A 23357-nucleotide genomic window follows, 5' to 3' on the forward strand; every position below is an offset into this window, starting at 1 on the left:
CACTTCTTCTTCTTCTATGGCTCGACATTTCAACTGGAACTTGTACTCTATCAGCATTTCCTCAGCTATTAATTGAAAGCGTTTCTTTGCCCGCCATTGCATGAATATGTATCTTGCGTGGTAAGTACAATGGATACACTATGCCCAGGGAGTCGAGAATGCTTTCCACCTGAAAACATCATAGACCGAACCGAAAATCGAGCTCGCCATCTCAGGATTGACAATCTTACGCCTTTGTTCGGAGACACATAATGAATAAATAGTGCCCATAAGTCTAGGTCATGCCTCTTTCATAATCACATTTCGAACCATATTTATGCAACAAAATGAACAAAATAATCAAAATATAGCCGAAAGCCCGAAATATATTCAGATATGCAAAATATCATCGTTTCCTTTACTGCCGTGAATCCATATTTGACCCATATGAATAGGAAACCCAGCAATAATGGGACACATATGCGATTCATGGCAGTTTACATCTTTATACTATGAGAAACTGGGGTAATATAAACCCTCGTATCAAAACGACCTTTTGGGATCCGACAGTTTTTCCAAAGTTTTTACTACAGCACATATAATTTGAAACTCGAGCTACGACGAACTATCTCACACTGCTAAAATCACCAACAGATCATTTTGCCGCGCAGTGCATACCTATTTATCCTAAATCAATCCAAAATTTAAAACTGCATCTTGCAAATTTGAGTTAGTCTCAAACGGTCGAAACGATTCAATAGGTCAATACTTACATGCCCAGGATCCCATCTCGCGCAGCTTCACGCCGGAACCGAACAGTTTCGGTCCGAGCAAATTTTCGTAAATCCATGGGAACACCTTCCGCAGCAACTGCACCGACACGACGAAAACGCACACTCCACTGAATATGTCGTACGCGTTGACCATTTTTCTCCTGGTTGGCAGAATCTTGACTCGATTGAAATCGCTCCGGAACGCACCTGCACCCGGTGAAATGAAATTAGTGAGGAGCAAACAAAACGCGCTTAATTAGCTTTGCAAAGTAGATCACTGGGGTGTAAATTATGAAATTTTTCTAGACGGGATTATCGCGAAAGTTTCGTCATCGCTAGTCGCCACCGCGATATCCGACCGACTTGACGAAATGGTGAAAACAAAACCACCAAACCGATTAACGTACGTGTACCGAGCAGATACCGGCCCGCGTAGTAGGCGTAGTAAGTAAGTACCTTTGTGCGACCCGATAAGAGCGAGAAGTGATTGAACACTAACTGAGCACGAGGTGCGGTCCCTATTCCACCCAACTTGCCGCAGCAGCGTGTGCGATGACGAAGTGACCTGCGTGGAGGAGAGCTGATCGATCGTTTCGTCGCCGGCCGTCTCCTCGTCACCGACTAATGGGACACACACGTATTGCTTCGATTATGCACACTGACTGCTCGAGCTTCCTTCTTTCCCGTCTGGAACACACGCGAACGGTTCAGCACGACACCGTATGACCTGTGTGTGGATAATTCGGTTATCCACCCGGTCAGAATGTGAAGGTATTCTTATCAGTTGCCACCGATAGCAGACACTAACACTCCCGTCAACCGTTTTACTAAATAGAGCAGTTTGCAAACGATTCACGCGGCACGAGCTGCTCTCTTCCAATACTACGCAACAACTAAAGCTACATTATCGCAAAAGGGGTTTTCTCGCTGCAGCTCAAACCGGCTGCTCAGGGCCCAAACTTTCGCCCAAAAAAAATGTTGATTTTTGGAAGCGGTTTTTGAGTGATTTCGTAACCGAACCGGACCGGACTAAAAGCACGCAAACCGAAGACAACAAGATATTAACTCCGACCGCCAGCTGAGAAAAACACAAAATCACATCCAAAATGCAACGCTCTGATGCGACTAACCCCCGGCTGGATAAATATGTATTACCTACTTTTGGAAAAATAAAACTTGTATTGGTGTGAATGCTGAAGGAGAAATGATTGGGCAACTGTGTACAATATATTTTTTATTTTGCCCTGTGTAATGTTAAGTTACAATAGGTCACATTAAAGGTATGCGATATGATTTATTCCTATAATTTTTTGTAGAGCTGATTCTCGTCCAATTTAGTGTATCTTCCGAGTATCTATATGTTCTTTTTCTTTTTTTTCAATGGCCCTACATTCCAACTGTAACTTGGTTTTCAATTTAGTTTTCTATTAGCATTTCCTCAGTTATTAATTGCAAGCTTTTATATGTCCGTCATTGCATGAGTATGTAGGTAGGGGAACTGCTCCTTGAATTCATACCACGTACCCAAATCAATACCATTCGAAAACAAATAATTGGTGCGCAAATTCTTTTGTTTCTCAGTTTTGTGAATTTTTTTTTCAGCACACTGGGTAGCAACAAAACACGACACAAATTGAGCCTAAATAGCCTGTTTTACGAATGTTATTGATATGGGAGCATGTTATTAATAATGGAACAGATACCCTACTTGTGTAGCAAGTACAATGGTACGCTTTTGCTCAAAAGGCTACTGGAGACCCTTAAAATCTATGTAGCAAGTAGCGTCGAACGAATAATATATCTTTGCTGTTGTTCTCAATTTTTTTCAACTATTTCCAATGCATAAGAACAGTGGTGCCAAGAGTGGTTGGGACAAGTAGGACATGTCTAACGCACGATTTTTCCTGGGTGGGACAGTCAAAGCATTGTCCTATCCATAGTTATGGTAAATAGAATGTTGGTAAATGATGCTTTCAAAGCATCAGAGTCTTAACAATAAACTCAGAGATTTCTGGGATCGGAGATCTTTTCGGTCATTCAGTAATTTGAGCTCGAAAATTTTGTAGTATGTTAATATCTCACTTCGAAGGCTAAATTTCAAAATATGTTGTAAGGTGAACCTCTAGTGTGAAGGTTTTTCTACAACTCTGATCGGCCGATTTTAATCGTAGTTTAATCCACAGCGTAGTAACTTCTATAATGATAACAAAAATTGAATAATTTAGTCTAAGTTACTCCAACTAACGCTACAACTCCGGTATAAATGGCATTCAAACAACGAACTATTAGGAAAAGTTGTAGCAAAACCTTTATACAATCAGTTTGCAACCATAAAACACATTTGAGCTTTTGAAATGTGTTATTGACAAATGACTAAATGATCGAACCCAGTTTACTAAACATGTTCGAAAGCATCCTTGGTCTAAAAGTTTTCCAGAGGCTTTCCAAAGGTTTTACCATTTTTAGAAGTTATGATAAATGAAGCAAATTCCAAAATCCCAAAATCCCAAATTCCGCCTGAAATCTGATCTGTAAAGGATTCTGAGCTCCTAAATCTCCGCTACAGGCTACATTTGAGGTCGAAATACGTATCTGTAAAGACTACAACGTGGTGGAATTCAATGTAATAGTATTCTTGTGACATGTGAAGACATTCCACTAAAAGAGCTTAATAATTTTCTCCCGAAAAGATTATTCGACAATCATGCGATTTCTTGGTAGTTTGCTTTGAATCATCAGACCCATAACCATTTTTGAAAGTTAATATAAAATCCTATTAGTTAGCGATAGTTGATTGAAACCCTTGCTGATTTATACAAACTTCTTTGATCCGTGACTTCTGCTGAAAGCTTGTAAAGATATTCGATAATCTTGAGAATTTCAAGAGGTATGTTATGCTTTTTGGATGGCCTTAATAATCTTCGAAAAGCTACACTGCTGTTCTACGCATAACTGCCCCATGTTACCTTTGATGAAAAAAAAACTCAAGTAAATTCGTCCCATTAATTTCAGAATCGATTAGATCTGAAAATTTTACTAAAGTTTTTCTAAATGTAATGAACGTAGGCAACACTTTTTCAGAACATAATATAGATCACTACATCTGTAGATGTTTTTCAGGCTCAATTACCATCAAAAGACAACTTAGTTTTTTTCAGTGGAACAAATTGATTCGAGTTTGCATTTTTCCATCAAAGGTGCCATAGGACAATTATGCGTAGAACGGCAGTATATAAATCTTGAAAATTGAAGAAAATTTCTCAAATTATGTGAGTATTCTGTATGCAAGAAATGCTCAAGTTTTTAATAAATACTTTTAGAATTGTTAGGTAGAATGTGCATCGATTTCTCAACATAAGAATTGTTGCCCAAACCGGAGACAAGCTTGGTGGTCTAGGGGCTATCGTTTCTTCCTATAAGCAGGAGCTCGTGGATTCGATCACATGCTCGTCCCTTTCCTACTCTGTATGCATTAGTTCTTTCTGTGTTTCTTGTTCCACCAAAACCATTCCTTCTGTTACTTATATAGTTGCAAACAACCGTTGCACCTATGAGATTTCGTAGAGTTCTCTTCACATTTCTTTAATAGGTGTTCATCCTTTCTCAGGGCTGGAAGCGATGCGCTCAAAATAGTGACTTTAGTGACAAACACTGGTGAAAAAACGGTCCAAATAGTGACTTTCAGCTTGTTAACGACGATAACAATTGTGATCAATTTTCATAATATTTTGCACAGTACGGTACTAACCGAATGCTAATTAGAAAATATACTGTGAGACTATGCATGCAGTACCCCGAAGATGGAATAACAAGCTCATTAAGCGATTATTCCACCTTAAGTGTGTACCGATTTACATTCAACGAATCACCCCTGGACGGGTGAATAAAGAGATGTCATCACGAATTCCGGTTGGAGGGGAAAATGGAGAAAGAGGAGAGAAAAAAAGGCTGATTGGACGAGGAGTTGAAAGGAGACCTCGAAAGCAAACGGACGTGTTATTTCCACGAAAAGGAAAAGGGAAAAAACGGAGCGTGTGTCTCTGGTGGTGAATCCGGAAAAGAGGTCGTAGGACCAGGAATCGTAGGGACCGAAGGTATAAGCGGTCGTTTCCGGGAAAACAAGTGTAGAACCGTGCTCTAGCTGTGACAAAAGGACGCTCACTCAACGTAGAAGGGACCCGAAGTTGTTTCCGTGGATGAGCCCAGAAAACGTCGATATTTTCCCTGTGGCGTCCCAAAGCGTTGGTTCCTGCTAGAGAAGCCCATCGAAGTCGGTTCAGTAAAAGGGAAGCCCTGAATGTGCCATTGCTTCCCCGGGTACCTTCCTCCTTCACTCCAGTGCTTGTCGGCACGTGTTCGGATTTGCCAACCCGGATCATACCGGAAGTCATCCATCGTACGAAGTTCCACCGAAAACGCCCCCTCGTGGCACGGTAGAGCCCAAGGAGTATCACCCGACGCCGAAGGACGAATCGACCCAGTCAAGGGCTGGATTTGACCCTGGGATCTACCGCCGGAGAAATCGACTTGCCTTCCAGCGGTGGCCCATCTCATCGGCCAAAATGCAAAGGTATGCAATACCAGAGCCGAGACGGAAAGGAGCCTGGCACTAGCCTGTGCGGCCGAAAGTAAGCGATTCCAGTTTCGAAGACTACGCAGCAAGAATTATCCCCCCCAATCGTCTGATATTTCCGGACCAAATCGTCGCCGACCCGACACAAGCCTGTATCGCACACATGCGATCACCGATCGAATTACAAAGATATGCCTCCCCTCACTTCCTCAAACGGCCGCAACGTTATAAGTAACAAAACACTAACCTAACAATGAGAGAAAAGAAAATCAAATTACAAATAAAATTGATTTAAAATGTACACAGGATTTTGTTTTTACACGATTTTTTTTCGCTCGTATTTTTGATCGTGTGACTTCAATTTGCCACCAAACTCTTCGCAACATGTTTCAAAAAATCCAGAATAAATCAAAGAAAAATCACATGATAATTAATATACGTTAAACATTTAGGATGAGTGAAAAATTGAGAAAATGTAAATCGTGTAAAAACAAAATCCAGTGTACCAGTATATCTTATTTATTTAAGTACTAGCCCTGCATGGAATTTGGTTTACTTTTGTGGTTGTCCGCTTCGGTTTGGTATCGTGCTTCCCCTAAGCAGGTCATACGCGACCCTGAGATAAAAAGAACGAGGTGAGCTGGTTAGGGACGTTAGGACGTCCGCTCCATAGGCGTGAGGACGTCATAGGAGTCTATTGCAAGTTGCAGAAATAGTGACCAAATAGTGACTTTTAATTTTATTTGCAGTGACAAAAACTGACTTTTATATGAAGTTAATAAGGCCGATACAAATAATTTTCAAAAATTATGTCTCCCTCTAATATCTTTTGGTCGAAAATTTCAATTTGAAAAAAAAAAACAAAAATTATGAATTGCAAAAATATTATTCAACAAAACCGATGAAAAGAAAATTGTGTTCTTATTTAGTGGAATGTCTTCACTTGGCCTGAATTATTTAGTTCCATTACTTTGCAATCTTTACAAGTATACGAGTATACGAGTATTACAAGTATATAATGATGTCTTGAGTCTTTCAAGTCGAGTCAAGTATGAGACACTGATCAAAGTTTACAAAGGGATTGAATTAAATAGAATAGTTTGTCTTAGGGCCTTATTTTTGTTCACAAATTACGTAACGCAAAAATCCTAGTTTTTAACCCCCTCCCTCCCCCTCGTAAGAAAAAGTAACATTTTTGGTACCCCTCCCTCCCCCGTATATCGCGTAACTGTGAAAATTTTAAAGGCAGTTTTTTTTCCTTCTATGGAGCATGTGGGCTTTTGGTATTTTTTGAACACTGTTATAGGACGGCACATGATCAAAACCCGAGTATATAAAGAATGCAGCTAGTAGAAACGAAAATAGAATTTGCGATTTTACATAGTTTAGTGGGATTGTTCTGTCCAAAAATACAATATTCGCTTGGTATTTTTACGCATATCAATCCCGCTATGTGCTTGATTTCGATAATGACTTATATACGATAACGATAAACATATAACTTTTAAATTGAACTGGTTGAAGTGGTTGAGCTAAAATGCAATAGCTTAGAATGAAAACTCCCTTGCCTCTATTAACTTTAGCTTGGAGATCTAATCATGAAATACAATACCAATAAAAGCTTCGTTCTCGAGGTTGTATAGTGTGTAGAAATCGTGAATATTCATCGTGAGACAAAAATGCCTCGAAATTAAGTAACAATTTTTCGAACCAAACTCGCTGTCTTTCAGACTAAAAAAAATCAATACAAAAAAAATATAAATGTTCAATGCAATTACTTCATCTATCTTCTATATAATAAAAATGAAATGGTCTGTGATCGTATTCGCTTAACTAAAAGATATAATATAAAATATCTTTTGCTTAACTCGAAAACAACTGGATGGATTTTCTCCACTCCTTCAGCAGATATGTTTGTTATCGTTTGTGACGGGTTTATATGATACATCCTTATGCAAAAATCACGAGTTAGGTTGAGTAAACCGTGAAAAACTAAAATTAAGATTCGTATGGAATTTACGTATGGACATTTCACAACGCGCATTTTCGCCTACTATACAGGACGACGTCTGCCGGGTCGACTAGTCACTGATAAAAAACATTTTAATAAATTATTATTCGCGTTATGCGTAACATTTGGTAGTACCCACCCCTCCCCTACCTTTTAGTGTAACAAAGTATAACGCGAGTTGGATATCTCCCCTCCCCCAAAAGCGTAACGTAATTTGTGAACAGAATATGACAATTGTGACTTAGGTGAAATCTGATAAGTTTGTTTTATTTCATTCTTTTCAATATTTATTTTTGTATTTACCGCTCCAGTCGTGAACAACACAACTTTGATGCAAGTCATACAGAATAATGTGCAATAATGTTTAATATGGGTTTAAATTTTTTTATGATAGAAATTCATTAAAATAATTTTTCGACATAGATATAATTAGGCTCAAAAAGTTTATAAATCTGAAACTCCAGAATTATTTTGAAACGTAAAAAAAATTGTTTAAGATTTCAAAAAGCATAAACAAGAAATTTGAGATGAGCCGGTCAAGGGCTGAAAATTTCGTTGGTAAAGACAATAATAAAAATTCGAGCAACCAACCGGTAAGTCAGTCAAACTGAAAGTAATAAAAATCTTTAAAAATTAGCGAATTTTCTTGATGGAATATCCGAAGTTTATGCAGTTTCGGATGTCTAAATTGTCAGGAAAAGTATGTAAAAGTATGTAGGATTGAGATGAAAATATTAGAATTTTATTGAAAAGATGAATCTGAGTACTCAACAGTTCAATTGATAAGGTGTAGAGTTTAACAGTTTTTCAAAGAGGTTTTAAAATAAGCATGGTCTGCTATTAGCCTTGTACATATACACCCAGGTTTTTTTTACACAGTTGGAATTCATTAATTTCCCGGTTAACCCGAACTTTCACAGCTTTTTAAATACCACCTGCATTTTCTTTGATTTTTTGTGAATTTTTTTCGTGGGGTTAACTCATAATTTCATTGGCGCTGAAGGTCTTAAACGACTAAAACCAAACCGTGTAAAAAAACCTGGGTGTATTTAGATTCTCAATCATAAATCTAATAAGAACACCGATATTTGTATCGATTCAATCAACAATTTGACGCCACAATACACGGTTCAAGGCCGCATCTCTCCACCCACGAATACGCCCCACACTCGCCAATTCGTTTTGCACCTGATCTGCCCATCTTGCTTGCTGCGCTCCACGCCGTCTCGTACCTGCCGGATCGGAAGCGAACACCAGCAATCTTTGCAGGGTTGCTGTCCAGCATTCTTGCAACATGTCCTGCCCATTGTACCCTTCCGGCTTTAGCTACCTTCTGGATACTGGGTTCGCCGTAGAGTTGGGCGAGCTCGTGGTTCATTCTTCGCCGCCACACACCGTCTTCTTGCACACCGCCAAAGATGGTCCTAAGCACTCGTCTCTCGAATACTCCGAGTGCTTGCAACCCGGGTAGACGATAATAGCTAAATAATATCAAATGTTGATTAGATAGCAAAATGAGATATGAACTTGATTGATATAAGAGATAAAAGATCATACAACAATATCAATATTTTGCACTAAAATATCAAAAGGAGATCAAGTTATGCTATTTGTAAGAAGTGATCAATATCATGTGACATTGGTTTGTTCTTATCCATAGCATATCTTGATATTTAAATGATATTTCGGTGAAAATTTTTGATATTGTAGCCTGTTCTTTTATCTCTTATTTCAATCAAATTCATATCATGTTTTGTTATTCGGTTCATGGCTTCTGCTCGGGAAGTCCTCCTCGAGCATTGTCCATGTTTCATGTCCGTAGAGGACAACCGGTCTTATTAGTGTCTTGTACATGACACATTTGGTGCGGTGGCGAATCTTTTTTGACCGCTGTTTCTTCTGGAGCCCGTAGTAGGCCCGACTTCCACAGATGCGCCTTCGTATTTCACGACTAACACTGTTATCAGCCGTTAGCAAGGATTCGAGATAGACGAATTCCTCGACCACTTCGAAGGTATCCCCGTCTATCGTAACACTGCTTCCCAGGCAGGCCCTGTCGCGCTCGGTTTCGCCCACAAGCATGTACTTTGTCTTTGACGCATTCACCACCAGTACAACTTTTGTTGCTTCACGTTTCAGACGGGTGTACAGTTCTGCTACCTTTGCAAATGTTCAGCCGACAATGTACATGTCATCCGCGAAACAAATAAGTTGACTGGATCTGTTGAAAATCGTCCCCGGCTGTTATACCTGGCTCTCCGCATAACACCTTCTAGTGCAATGTTGAACAACAGGCACGAAAGTCTATCACCTTGTCTTAGTCCCCGGCGCGATTCGAACGAACTGGAGTGTTCGCCCGAAATCTTCACACAATTTTGCACACCATCCTCCGTTGTTTTGGTCAGTCTGATAAGCTTCCCAGAGAAGCTGTTCTCGTCCATAATTTTCCATAACTCTACGCGGTCTATACTGTCGTATGCCGCCTTGAAATCAACGAACAGATGGTGCGTTGGGACCTGGTATTCACAGCATTTTTGAAGGATTTGCCGTACAGTTAAGATCTGGTCCGTTGTCGAGCGGCCGTCAACGAAGCCAGCTTGATCACTTCTCACGAACTCATTCATTAATGGTGACAGACGGCGGAATATGATCTGGGATATCACTTTGTAGGAGGCATTAAGGATGGTGATCGCTCGAAAGCTCTCAAACTTTAGCTTGTCGCTTTTCTTGTAGATAGGGCATATAACCCGTTCCTTCCACTCCTCCGGTGGCTATTCAGTTTCCCAGATTCTGACTATCAGTTTGTGCAGGCAAGTGGCCAGCTATTCCGGGCCCATCTTGATAAGCTCAGCTCCGATACCATCCTTACCAGCTGCTTTATTGGTCTTCAGCTGTTGGATGGCATCCTTAACTTCCCTCAAGGTGGGGGCTGGTTGGCTTCCATCGTCCGCTGAACTGACGTAGTCATCTCCTCCGCTGCCTTGCCTTGACATTATTATCTCCTACAAAAACAAATCTTTGTCGTTGGTTCTCTTTTGTCGCTTGTTTCGCGTGAGCATCCAAGAAAAAATGATTTCCTGATTACAACCTATCCTTGAGAATTTGGAATTCAACAACGTTATCTTCAGCCTTTCTCACGCATCGTGTAGCTGCAGCTGTTGTACAGCGATTTTAAGGGACGAACTAGCATTCGGGCTTGACAAATCGCACGCACACAGCAGGTGTTTTTTTTAAATTCTGGTCTGGAGCCCTACGCTGGCTCACCTCTGTAAGACCGCGTAGTTGAAATTGCCAGCGAGGATGATGTTTACGGTGTGGTGACGGAGTTAGTAGATCAGCGTGACGTTGAAAAATTATTCTTAGGGGCCATCCACAAAGTACGTCACGCTCCTAGGGGGGAGGGGGATTCCGAGCAGCGTGACTACTCATACAAAATTTTTAGAGTTTTAATACAAAAAGTGTGACGAAGGGGGGAGGGGGGTTGAAAATCGCCAATTTATGCGTGACGTACTTTATGGATCTTCCCTTAGACTGTTGATAAAATGCGGACCGTTTTTAGGTTCCTGGGGTTTGTGACCGTTCTGATGTTGATGCATTCGAAGTTGTACGTCAAGAAAGTCCACATCCTGAAAATCGTCACCCTCGGCTTTGTCCGCTTCTTATAGACGTTCTTGAGCCATCCGTTTCGAAGTCGGCCGAACGGTTCTGTGAATCGAATTCGCTCTGGTTGTGTGCGTAATGACGAGGTGCGTTTTGCATTTACAGTGAGATGGGAGACATCGTTTGCAGCGAACTACTAGAGAAAGCCACCAGCGGTGCTGGCTGTTGGAGCAATACAGCACTGACCAACTAATTTGAAGATCGGGGGTTTCACACGACTAGCCTTTTTCGTCGTTTGTCGTGGCCCAGTTAGCTTTTTTACGTTGGCGTAGCATTTCTGGTCAGTTTATTGTTTTGTACACATGAAATGCTGTGCTTGCTGAAGCCCTTGCAAGGACTTGTGGTGGATATACGCTTGCTGACCATCGATTGTAATCTACGTGTTACTATTACGTTCGGTCCGCATACGAGCCTACCAAAAGCCGAGAGGAATCCTACTTAACTTGATTTTATTATGCCAGATCAATTCACGCAGCCATAAAAACCTTTTTTGTTAACAGACGATTACCGTAAACATTGCATGAATTCGAAAGATTTTAGCCAGAGTTGAACTTAGAATTACACAATACGGTTCGACTATCGCATAAAATATAACGAAATGTGATTTACGTTGATATTTATGCACTATTTATTCATTATGCTATTTGTTTATGTTGACATCATTGTCTGCTGCGATAGATGATTGCGTGCATACGACGATTCCGACGACGTGGAACCGGCGACTTCGTTGGCATGCGAAAAATTTTCACTTTGTTTTGTTGTTGAAGAATCGGCACCAAATGAGCGTTATATGACTCGAAAATTTATCAATGTGTAGATTGAAATTTAAACTAAGTTCTCATACTTTTTGTAGTAAAAAGAGGTATGGTTTTTCTATCAACAATGAATTGCTCGGTGCTAATCAGAGTGGGTGGTGGCTAATTGTAAGTGTGTATTTATTGGTGAGCCGCAAGGTAGCCATTCTGAATTACACCGTGAAAGGCCTTAAATTCCTTAATTCCTAAAATGCCTGAATTCTTAAATTCCAATGTTCCTTAATTGCTTGATCCATGAATTCATAAATTCAAAATTTTCAATATTCCTAAAATCGCACAAATTTTTAGATTTTTCAATTCCTTAAGTCCTAAATTTTCGAACTTCTGAATTCTTAAATTTCCGAAGCTCTAAATTCCTACATTTGTTAATGTCTGATTTTAAAAAGTACTTAATTCCTAAAGTCCGAAATTCAAAAATTCCTAAATCTTTAAATTTCCAAATTCCTAGGTCCGTAAATTCTTGAATTCCACAATTCCGAAACTTCACGATTTATAAATTCCTTTATTCCAAGATTCCGAATCTTCAAAAATCCAGAAGTTCTTAAGTCATAAAATCTTTAATTTCTTAAATCCTAATTGCTTGAATTCATAAACCTTTAACCATTAGATTATAAATTCATGATTTCTAGATTAAGAATTTAATTGGAATTATATTACTGAAGTTCCTAATTGCTAAATTATTACATTTTTTACTTCCCAAATTCATAAAGTACTAAATTTCGAAACCCCGAAATTCCTAAATTCCTGAAGTCCTAATTTCCCAGTGTCCTGAATTCTCAAATATTGTATTCATCAATTCTTAAATTTCTAAATTCCTAAATTCCAGAGTTAATAACTTCCTGAGTTCCAAAAGCGATAGTTGTCAACAATAATAACATCAGCAGATTCTTTTTTAATAACTTATGATTCTTTTTAAATAACTCATAGTATGGAAATCTAAAAGATTTATTCTGAAAATTCACCGCTCTGTATTTCACTTCATTTTTCACATTACTTTGAATTTCTATTGCCAATACCAAGACATCATTTGATATATCGCATACCCCTAGTAACCACTACCAATCTTGCCATCTAGTCATTTTCCAACCGGGTGAAAGAGGGTGATAAACACTGTCAACAGGAAATCTAACCATGTAATAGAAATATGCTGCTCAATCGCGGTTTCCTCGACGTCGCGGCGCGAAACGGATGCATTTAGTCGTCGAAAGTGAAGCTGATATCGATGAAAGCACTTACCTTGTGGACGCCGCCGTTGATGACGAAGCCCTCGAAGAAGATAATGACTAGCGCACAGCACAACCCAAAGCCGACTTCAGCGAGTCCGTCGTCGTCGTCGGTCAGCTAGATTGATTGGAAGTCGCTTCGAACGAAGAAAGTACGTCCCACCTACTGTTGCTTGTTTGTGCGCTCTACCCCGCGGAGTTATGTCACTCAAAATGAAATTTTATCGCTCGCTTGCGTCGTCGTCGTTTCTGTCGGACCTGATATCGAACTATTTACATCAACTTCTGCTAGTCACTGATGCTAATGCCGCGGTCCGGTAGCCGCGATGCGATTTCTTTTCTGCACCTCTAACCATCGATGTGCGAGTTGGTTCGAATCGGTGACGAATACAGACATAATTTCCCCTCCGTTCATTGATTACAAACAAGTAAAAATCGTGGTGCTGCATAGCCGCGCGATGATGATCCACATTTTAGCCCTTTCTTCCGGAGCGAGCGAGCGTGGTGTTGTCGGCTGTGCTTTACTGCCGTTCGTTTCGATTAATCAACAACGAGCAAGTCATTTGCAAGCAGGACCGGAGAGAAACATTCTCCCAACATTTACGAATATTCCCTATATCAATTGGAAATTCAAAGGCGCATGCGTGCGGCTCACAATTAAAATACGGTTGTAGTTACGCGTTGTCGCGACATTTCAAATACAGTGATATGTCATGGACAGCCGTTATTTGCATTGCATTGTGGTGTTACACAAAATTTATTCTGACGGTTGGAATTTACCAGTGCGAGCGCAAAGCACAATAAAGTTGATGTTCTACAAAGAATATTAATTTGAATAATTACTGGTTAGGAAGCGTGCTTGGCACTTGTAAAGATCCCACTCGATCCCTTGAAAGCTCTTCGTATAAAGCCGGCATGTCTGAACTTTTTGAAGAGTATTTGAGGCTGGAAAAAGATCAACAATCTTCTTGAGGAAAAAAAACTTAGTTACTGAGTACTGGCAGCGTTTCGATGAACTAGCACGAGAAACTACAATGACAACGATTTGGAAAACGACCCGCAACATCGCGGGGTCGCATTTCCACCAACGAGGGTGAGGAATATTCCAATCGATCGATGTAGGATACCACACTAGTTGAACCGCTGCGCTGAATCGAGAATCAATCATTGATTCCGGTGTTTTATGTGACCATTCTTAATGCTTAGATTATCTATGTCTCTTCTTTCATTTAATAATTTTGCTAATTATGATACGAATTTAATTTTGAAAATTTCTCAGACATCGCAAAAAGTTACGGTAACTCGACCTGTAAAACTGTTTCATAGAGAACAACATCGTCAAAGTGATAGCTATTCAAAAGCCTGGGTAAAGAGTGTATGACCGCAATCCATACCAACCAAGTTGTCTTGTCTGGTCATCATCACGTCTAACTGACACCTGCTTCCTGCTCATCTCCCTTCTACAGCGACTTGTCGCACACTGCCTGATGCATATTCCAAAACTCCACCTCACTAATCTCCTCGCTCCTCCTAACACTGTGCCAGTCGTCCTGCGCTCCTCATCTCCATAACAGCTCCTGGTCTAATCTGTTTCCCGTATAAATGGCCTTTTATTCGACGTTTGTAGACCAACCGTTTCTGCACCACACCAGCGGACAGAGATGTTCTGCACAGTTGGCAAGAAATCTGCTCTTTTATTTTTCACAAGTTTTAACAACTTCTCCATAGATTCCGAATTTTCGTAGCCAATCCATGATCTCACGGTGCCATTTGGCATCGACACTAAGTTTTAGATCCTGGAGTGAAATGCCAAACTCGAATGATTACGACGCTAGGGCTTCTAGTTTTGAAACGCGCAATCAATCAAATTCAAATTGATCGTTTAAGTCATGGTCGAAAGTAATTTTCTAATGTGCTTCTACTCTAGAGCTAAACATAATAACAGCTACACAGTAAGGCCATTTAAACGTCACGTTTGCAAAACAGCCATCAGAATCCGAGTACCATCATCCAAATTGAATATCTTTCGGATGCTTGATTGTCACCGTTAAGTAGGTACGAGACACTGAAGACTGCCTTACTGTTGAGGTTGAAATACGTATCTGTCAAAGGTATAATAAAGTAATGGAATTAAACAGAATAATTCAAACATTTCACTAAAAGCTTTACATAATTTTCTTATCTCCATTGACCGTTTTGTTTGAAATATCTGCCGCTTGCGCTGCCATCGTAAAAACTACATAAAATTGTATTACATTATTATGTAATATTGATATAGTTGCGCATAAATCATCGCAATCTTAACAGCTACCCTACCTAGCATGCACACCGCAAATATGGGTCTTCACATGTTTCACTTGCTACTAGTTTACCTGCATTCATTGAAGAGACCATGAACTTGATTCCATCGTCATCGCAACAACAACGGTCTGAACCGAAAACTAGTCTTGCGACTTTGCAGAGAACAACCGTTGTTGTTGCTAGATCATTCAATTGCACTTGGAAGCGAATTCGGGATCAAAACAAAGCGAGAAAAACTTTTACTTTCATTTGCGGAACAATTCAATATTGTACAGAAACGCTTGGGTTGCGCCTACTGGTATGCAACAGTTTAGGCATGAAATACTACACCCGAGTGGGGCATGGATTTGGTGATCGAATACGAAAACGCGTTAGGACTAGAATATTTAGGGATATGCAGGCTATTGACATCCTATTGTTTAGCCCATCGCCAGATCGTAGCCAGGATGTCCCAGGCTATATTTTTTTTCATACTGCGTTTCAATGATGACAGCGGTCTATGTCTATTGATGATGATGACACCGCGCTTGTCACCGGCTCGGGGATATGGTAGGAAAAAAATAATATATGAATGCTTCTGGCCTCTCTCTCATAGCTCATATTTTCATTTATTTGAGAAACAGAAACGAGAATAAATCTGATTTGTTTAATATTTTTGTGATTTTTCCCTGGAGTGAGCTCGCAAAAATAGCGACGGGATTTTTGATGAATGTCCAGCTGGGTTCCAGTCCAATGCCTGTTTACATATTTCGTTTCCGCCCCAGCGTAACGTGTGGTGGCCTACTCAGCGCCACTTCCGTTTTCAAATATAAGTTGCTGCGGCAACGCACACGAGCCGGGAATAGCTTTCATTGTGATGGGTGATATGCAATGGCGCGTGATCGGGTGGTGGTGGCCGATCAATGAAAGAATGTGTAGGTTGAGGATCAAAGGCCGCTTCTTCAACTTCAGCATAATCAACGTCCATAGCCCACACTCCGGAAGCACAGATGGTGATAAGGACGCATTCTACGCGCAGCTAGAACGAGAGTACGACAGCTGCCCAAGCCACGACCTCAAGATCATCATAGGAGATTTGAACGCTCAGGTTGGCCAAGAGGAGGAGTTTAGATCGACTATTGGGACGTTCAGCGCTCACCGGCTGACGAACGAAAACGGCCTACGACTAATTGATTTCGCCGCCTCCAGGAATATGACCATTCGCAGCACCTATTTCCAACACAGCCGCCCGTATCGGTATTTATTTATTTATTTATTTAATGATAATCGTCATCTGACATCTAATGTCTCAATGACTATAAGGGTAAAAATGTTCCGAAAACCTAATTATTATACAAACAAGGATAAAAATATACAAATAATACAGCAATCAGAATACAAAATAAATGCATCAATATAATAAAAACAAAGAGCAATCTACAGTATATGTGTCAATTGGTACCTAGAAAGTGTGCTGCGAAAAGTCGTTGTAGAGCAGCTGGCGAAAGGTTGAAATCAAATAGATGGAACACTGCGTTGAAATTGGACGACATATAACGAACTGGGTCATGCTGACCATAACGACTGTTTCTAGCACCGAGCTGAATCAAATCTCTCCTCCTTAGTGTGCGCGTAGGAGCTTAAAAAATAATTTTGTTTGGCAATGTTGGAGAGTCTACAGCACCATTGAGAATTTTCGCTACGAATATGGCCTGTGCCACACGGCGTCGAACATCCAAAGTATCCAGCCCAAGCAGCCGGCAGCGGTTTTCATAGGGAGTAAAATGTTGGCCATCACGCCAAGGAAGATTGCGCAAAGCAAAGCGCACGATTTTTTTCAGCACAGATTCGATTCTTGAGATCCAGGTGGTTTGATAAGGACTAAAATAAATACTCCCCCTAAACAATTAGAAAATTCCCATAAGAAAATAGAAAATTGCCAATAAAGAAATCAGGGTATGAGCAAAAAATAAATATAAAATTTCCACAAATAAAACAAAATTTCCATAAACAACTAAAAATTTTCCACAAAACAAAAATAAATAAGCACTTTTAAAAGCAAAAATTGCAATTATAAAAGAAGAATTTTCCATAAAAAAAATTAAATGTTCCACGAAAAAAAAATACAAAATTTCTATAAATAATTCAATATTAGCAATAAAAAATAACAAAATTTTCCACAAAATAAATATATTTTTTCCATAACAAAATAAAAAATGTCCACGAAATGATCAATAAAAAGCAATAAAAAAATAAGAAAATTTCCATAAAAATATATAAAAAAGCAATCAAACTGTGCTTTTTTTTCCATAGATGACCCCTTCTTTAAAAGCGTTTAAAGTTCATGTAAAATTTCCTCAGCTTTATTGCTTTCTTGTATTTTTAATGGAAATTATCTTTTTTTTTTTATCGCTCTTTATTGATTGTTTTGTGGGAAATTTTATATTTTCATGGATACAACCTATTTATTTTGTGGAAAATCTGGTAATTGTTTATTGCTAATATTGATTTATTCATGGAATTTTTTTGGGGAACATTTTGATTTATTTATGAAAAATTCTTCTTTTATAATTGCAATGTTTGCTTTTGAAAGTGATTATTTATTTTTGTTTTGTGGAAAATTCTTGATTGTTTATGGAAATTTTACATTATTTGTGGAAATTTTATATTTATTTATTATTCATACCATGATTTTTTATTGGCAATTTCCTAATTGTTTATGGAAAATTTCTAATTTTAAATGGAAATTTTATTTAGCTGCCTTTGATAAGGGCTCCAGACAATGAAAGCAAACTCCAGAGTTGATCGTACAAGGGCACAGTAGAGTGAGCGTAGGCAATGGGGGTCACGAAACCCATTGGCAATTTTCATCATAAAGCCAAGTTGTCGGTTTGCCTTGGAAATCACTTCATCGTAATGGAAACGAAAAGTTAGTGCGTCGTCAAGTGTAACTCCTAAATCCATGATACGCTGCACTCGCTCAAGAACTGTCCCAGGCAGCATGTAGTTATAAATAATAGAATTTCGTTTTCTGCTGACATTCATGGATACTGAGTGACAAGCAGTTCCGCACGCACCACTCCTCAAAACGGGTTAGAAGCATTTGTAACTGGATGCAGTCATCACAATTAACAACAATGTAGATCTTGACGTCATCAGCATACAAAAGCCTCACTCCAGGTGGTAGCACCAGTGTCACATCGTTGACGAATATCGAAAACAATAGTGGCCCTAGATTGCTCCCTTGTGGTACGCCAGATGGAGCGATGAAAGGATCCGAGAGAGATGATCCGACTGTCAGGTATGATCGAAACCAATCAACGCACGCAGTGGAAACGCCTAACCTCGCCAGTTTACTGAGTAGAATACTATGATCAACACGGTCGAAAGCAGCCTTGAGATTTAAATATACTGCATACACTTGCCTCCCGGCGTCAAGAGCCTCTATACATGTTGTTGTGAATTCAGTCAACTTGGTCGCTACCGATCTCTTTGGGAAAAATCCATTCTGATCCGTAGAGATGTACTGCCTACAGCAGGCGAAGAGCGTGTCGTTTACTATGATGTCAAAAACTTTCGAACAAGCAGAGAGAGTAGTTATTCTACGATAGTTGTTCACATCGCATTTGTTTCCTTTCTTATGAATTGGGAAAAGAAATGATGATTTCCAGCGCATGGGGAACGTTCTGGTACGAAGAGAGAGATTGAAAATTTTTGCTAAAGGTTTAATAAAAGCACTCGAACACCGGCGCAGTAAAGCAGCGGGTATCCCATCTGGTCCAGCACAGAACGAAAATTTCAGTTTCCGGATCGTTCGGCACACATCTGCAACACTGATGGAAAAGATGTCTAGGTCCAAAACATCACGAGGGGTGTCACGAGTAGCCTCAATGGCATGATAGGGCGGATATATGAAATCGTTAAAAGTTGTCTTGAACTGTGTAGCAAAGAGTTCGCCTTTGTCCGCAGGAGTCTCAGCAGGGACACCATTCAGTTGCATTGACCTAGGAAGACCATCTTCGTTCCGTTTGGACGTCACAAATGCCCATAATTGCTTGGGATTTAATCGTAGATTTCGTTGAGTACGGCTGATGAATCGGGAATACAAAAACTGATTATAGCTTCTGTACGCACTACTGGCACTATTGAACTTTTGCTTGTCATATATGGAACGATGATTGCAGTATCTATGAACTGCAGAGGAACGACGACGTTTCAGTATTCGTAATCTGTGGTTGGACCATGCAGGTTTTCGTGCAGGTCCTACGATCGGAACATGAATGGCAAATGCACGAACAATACTATCGATAAAAAAATCCACGGCATCGTCGACGTTGTTAAATGAGTTCATGCAACCCCAATCAACTGCAAATAGCAGTTCATTTAGCGCGGAATAATCTGCTTTTCGGAAGTCATAACTGCTCGAATCATGTCCCAATTCAAAGGTAATTGGGGGCACATACGATAACTCCAATGTAAGCGGTGGATGGTTGATATTAACAGGTATTAACGGTTCAAGAGCATGGTGTTGTGCGCAATTCGGAAGCTCTGAATCGTTTGCCAGTACGAGATCATGTATTCGACCATTTGAGTTAACGATAGAGTTAATCTGTGCCCATGAAAGTTGAATCCGTCCAACAATGCGCAGCTGGCGCCAGAAAGGCGAGAACGTTCCAAATCGACCGACGGGTAAGAACTATCAGCCGAAAACCACCGAATCCCAGATTGATTGTAGTCACCGAGCAGCAGGGCCTTGTCGTTAGCTCCAAGAGAAGAAGTAACTGTTTCGATAGATTCTAGATGGCGTTGAATATCATCAAGATTGCTCATACGATCAGGTGGCAAGTACACAACTCCAATGCTGATAATGTATCCAGGCATAATGACTCGAACCCATAGCTGTTCAAGAGTGTCACTGAGGACAGCAGATTCACGAGCACAATTGAATTTTGACAAAACTGCGATGAGTACACCACCACCATGGGTTTTACGGCTATTCATAGGATTGCGATCAGTTCTGAACACCAAGTAGTGGCACCCAAAAAGCTGTGCTGAGTATATGGCGTCGTCGAGCCAAGTTTCGGTTAACACAACGACGTCGTAATCTCCTTCATTTGCCGCCAAAAAGAAGTCGTCCATTTTGGTGCGAAGTCCACGAACTTTCTGATAATAGATGTTCAAAATCCCGTTGGCGTTATTGATGTGAGAGTGCATAGTACTGGGATGTTGGGGTGCATCAGTTGTAGTAGGAACTGCGTCGAGGTTTGCGGGATCATTCTGGAATGCGGTCACTCGATTGAAGGAGGGTGCAGTATCTTCGTCTGCTTCGGGCGGACATATACTATTTAAAGTTTTACCTGGACCAGTCAGTCGGTTGAGCTGGTGTCCTGAATCCGTTGGTTGCTATACTTTGAGTAGTCTACGAAACTCCTACGTTTCTCCAGTTGTCGCTGATACACCGGGCATACTTCACTCCATGCAGCATGATTTGTTTCGATTCGCAGTTTCCGTTCAGCGTTCATTTTCTAGCAGTTTGCGCATTCCGTTTTAGTTGATTTGCACTCTTGCACTACATGATTCTCACTACATATTGGGCACTTGGGAGATTCTGCCTTACAGTCTTTACTTTTGTGGTTAAATGCACAGCACTTGAAGCATCTAGTCACTTGCAATCCATCAATCACTCGACATCGATCCCACCCGCAGTTCACCCTTTCTTCTTGCATTACTTTGACGAACGTTTCGGCTTCCAATTCAATTATTGCGCTCACGTTATTGTACTGAAATTTGGCATTACAGTACATTTTGCAAAATTTGAAATGTTTAAGGCTTCCAAATGCTTCGTTTTGATCAACTAAAGTTTCTTTCAGCTCTTGTTCATCCAACTCATCACTCATCCCGATTATTCTTATAGATGGTTTCAGATTTTCTCGCACATTCACATCGTACAGACCACCCATATTTTTTTTCTACCTTCTCTTTAAGAATTTTGACACTATTCTCATCATTCAGCGCAATCATTACCTTACCGTCTTTACCACTTGTAACCCGTTTCACATTGAGACATCTGGCATCCGTTTTTTTTTTCGCAAGCCTGCTCTGATCTCTTCCACTTTTACACCTGCTTTTGGCTTAACAACAGGCACGGCAAATGCTGGGTAAAGTGTACCATTGGTACTTCGCGTACCTGAAGGAATAAAATAGACCCCATCTCGCGGTCCTTAGCCTCAACCCCGGTGGGAACTATGGTCGTATGCTGACAGGGAAGGGGGGGTTTGCTCCTCTCCGGAGGTGCAAATCTTATTGAGCGTGTGTTCTCCATGTCAGGATCGGCTCACAATAGCGTCTGTTCTCCACGTTAGGGGCGGCTGATCATCGTCCGAGTGCCAGCGAGGGACTCTAAATGAAACTGTGCACCATGGTCCACCGGAAATAAGGAGGAATGGTCCTCCGGAAATTTAGGGGGTTTGGTGTCAGGCCCTGCAAGCCAGCCAAAAAAAAAAACTGCGACGAAAAGGGACTAGCGATTGGAAACTCGGTTCGTGGAACTGCAAATCTCTCAACTTCATCGGGAGCACACGCATACTCGCCGATGTGCTCAAGGACCGTGGATTCGGCATCGTAGCGCTGCAGGAGGTTTGTTGGAAGGGATCAATGGTGCGAACGTTTAGAGGTAATCATACCATCTACCAGAGCTGCGGCAACACACATGAGCTGGGAACAGCTTTCATAGTGATGGGCGATATGCAAAGGCGCGTGGGAAGCAACCTGATGTCGCCACTGCATACGCGCAGCATCTCGAGGCAGCGTTGCCGGAAGAGGGTGAGCTCGATGGGGCCCCTCTCGAGGACTGTTGGAATACAGTTAAAGCAGCCATTAACGACGCAGGGGAGAACAACGTCGGGTATGTGGGACGAAGTCGACGGAACGATTAGTTCGACGAAGAGTACAGACAGATTCTGGAGGAGAAGGACGCAGTGCGGGCGGTCGTGCTGCAGCAAGGTACCCGGCAGAACGTGGAACGTTATAGACGGAAGCGGAGACAGCAGACCCGCCTTTTTCAGGAGAAGAAACGCCGCCTGGAAGAAGCGGAGTGCGAGGAGATGGAACAGCTGTGCCGCAAGTTCTATCAGAAGCTCAACGCATCCCGCAAAGGCTTCGTGCCGCGAGCCGAAATGTGCCGGCATAAGGATGGGAGCATCTTGACGGACGAACGTGTGGTGATCGAAAGGTGGAAGCAGCACTACGAGGAACATATGAATGGCGCTGAGAGTACAGGCAGTGAAAGTCAAGGCAGCGGAGGAGATGACTACGTCAGTTCAGCGGACGATGGAAGCCAACCAGCCCCCACCTTGAGGGAAGTTAAGGATGCCATCCAACAGCTAAAGACTAATAAATCAGCTGGTAAGGATGGTATCGGAGCTGAGCTCATCAAGATGGGCCCGGAAAAGCTAGCCACTTGCCTGCACAAATTGATAGTCAGAATCTGGGAAACTGAACAGCTACCGGAGGAGTGGAAGGAGGGATTATATGCCCCATCTACAAGAAAGGCGACAAGCTGGAGTGTGAGAACTTTCGAGCGATCACCATCCTTAATGCCGCCTACAAAGTGACATCCCAGATCATCTTCCGTCGCCTGTCACCATTAGTGAATGAGTTCGTGGGAAGTTATCAAGCCGGCTTCGTTGACGGCCGCTCGACAACGGACCAGATCTTTACTGTACGGCAAATCCTTCAAAAATGCCGTGAATACCAGGTCGCAACGCATCATCTGTTCGTTGATTTCAAGGCGGCATACGACAGTATAGACCGCGTAGAGCTATGGAAAATTATGGACGAGAATAGCTTCCCTGGGAAGCTTACCAGACTGATCAAAGCAACGGTGGATGGTGTGCAAAACTGTGTGAAGATTTCGGGCGAACACTCCAGTTCATTCGAATCGCGCCGGGGACTAAGACAAGGTGATGGACTTTCGTGCCTGTTGTTCAACATTGCGCTAGAAGGTGTCATGCGGAGAGCCGGGTGTAATAGCCGGGGTACGAT

The 23357-nt window shown here is 41.2% G+C and overlaps 1 protein-coding gene across 2 annotated transcripts in view; it reads right to left on the reverse strand.

The window, feature by feature from the left end:
• Window positions 1–13394, reverse strand: part of LOC134203488 (very-long-chain 3-oxoacyl-CoA reductase) — a 47850-nt gene extending 34456 nt beyond the window's left edge. Inside the window, exons 1-2 of one of the 2 annotated variants that reach the window (XM_062678359.1) lie at window positions 13048–13394; window positions 753–959 (exon numbers count right to left, since the gene is read on the reverse strand). In XM_062678359.1, the coding sequence (XP_062534343.1) occupies window positions 753–906 (154 nt within the window). In that variant the 5' untranslated portion in view covers window positions 907–959; window positions 13048–13394. Of the gene's footprint in view, window positions 1–752; window positions 960–1208; window positions 1864–13047 lie in introns of those variants that run through there. The other variant, XM_062678363.1, reaches the window with a different exon arrangement.
• Window positions 13395–23357: the final 9963 nt, after the last annotated feature.

This window comes from Armigeres subalbatus, chromosome 1, assembly GCF_024139115.2.
Source record: "Armigeres subalbatus isolate Guangzhou_Male chromosome 1, GZ_Asu_2, whole genome shotgun sequence".
Lineage (NCBI taxonomy): Eukaryota > Metazoa > Arthropoda > Insecta > Diptera > Culicidae > Armigeres > Armigeres subalbatus.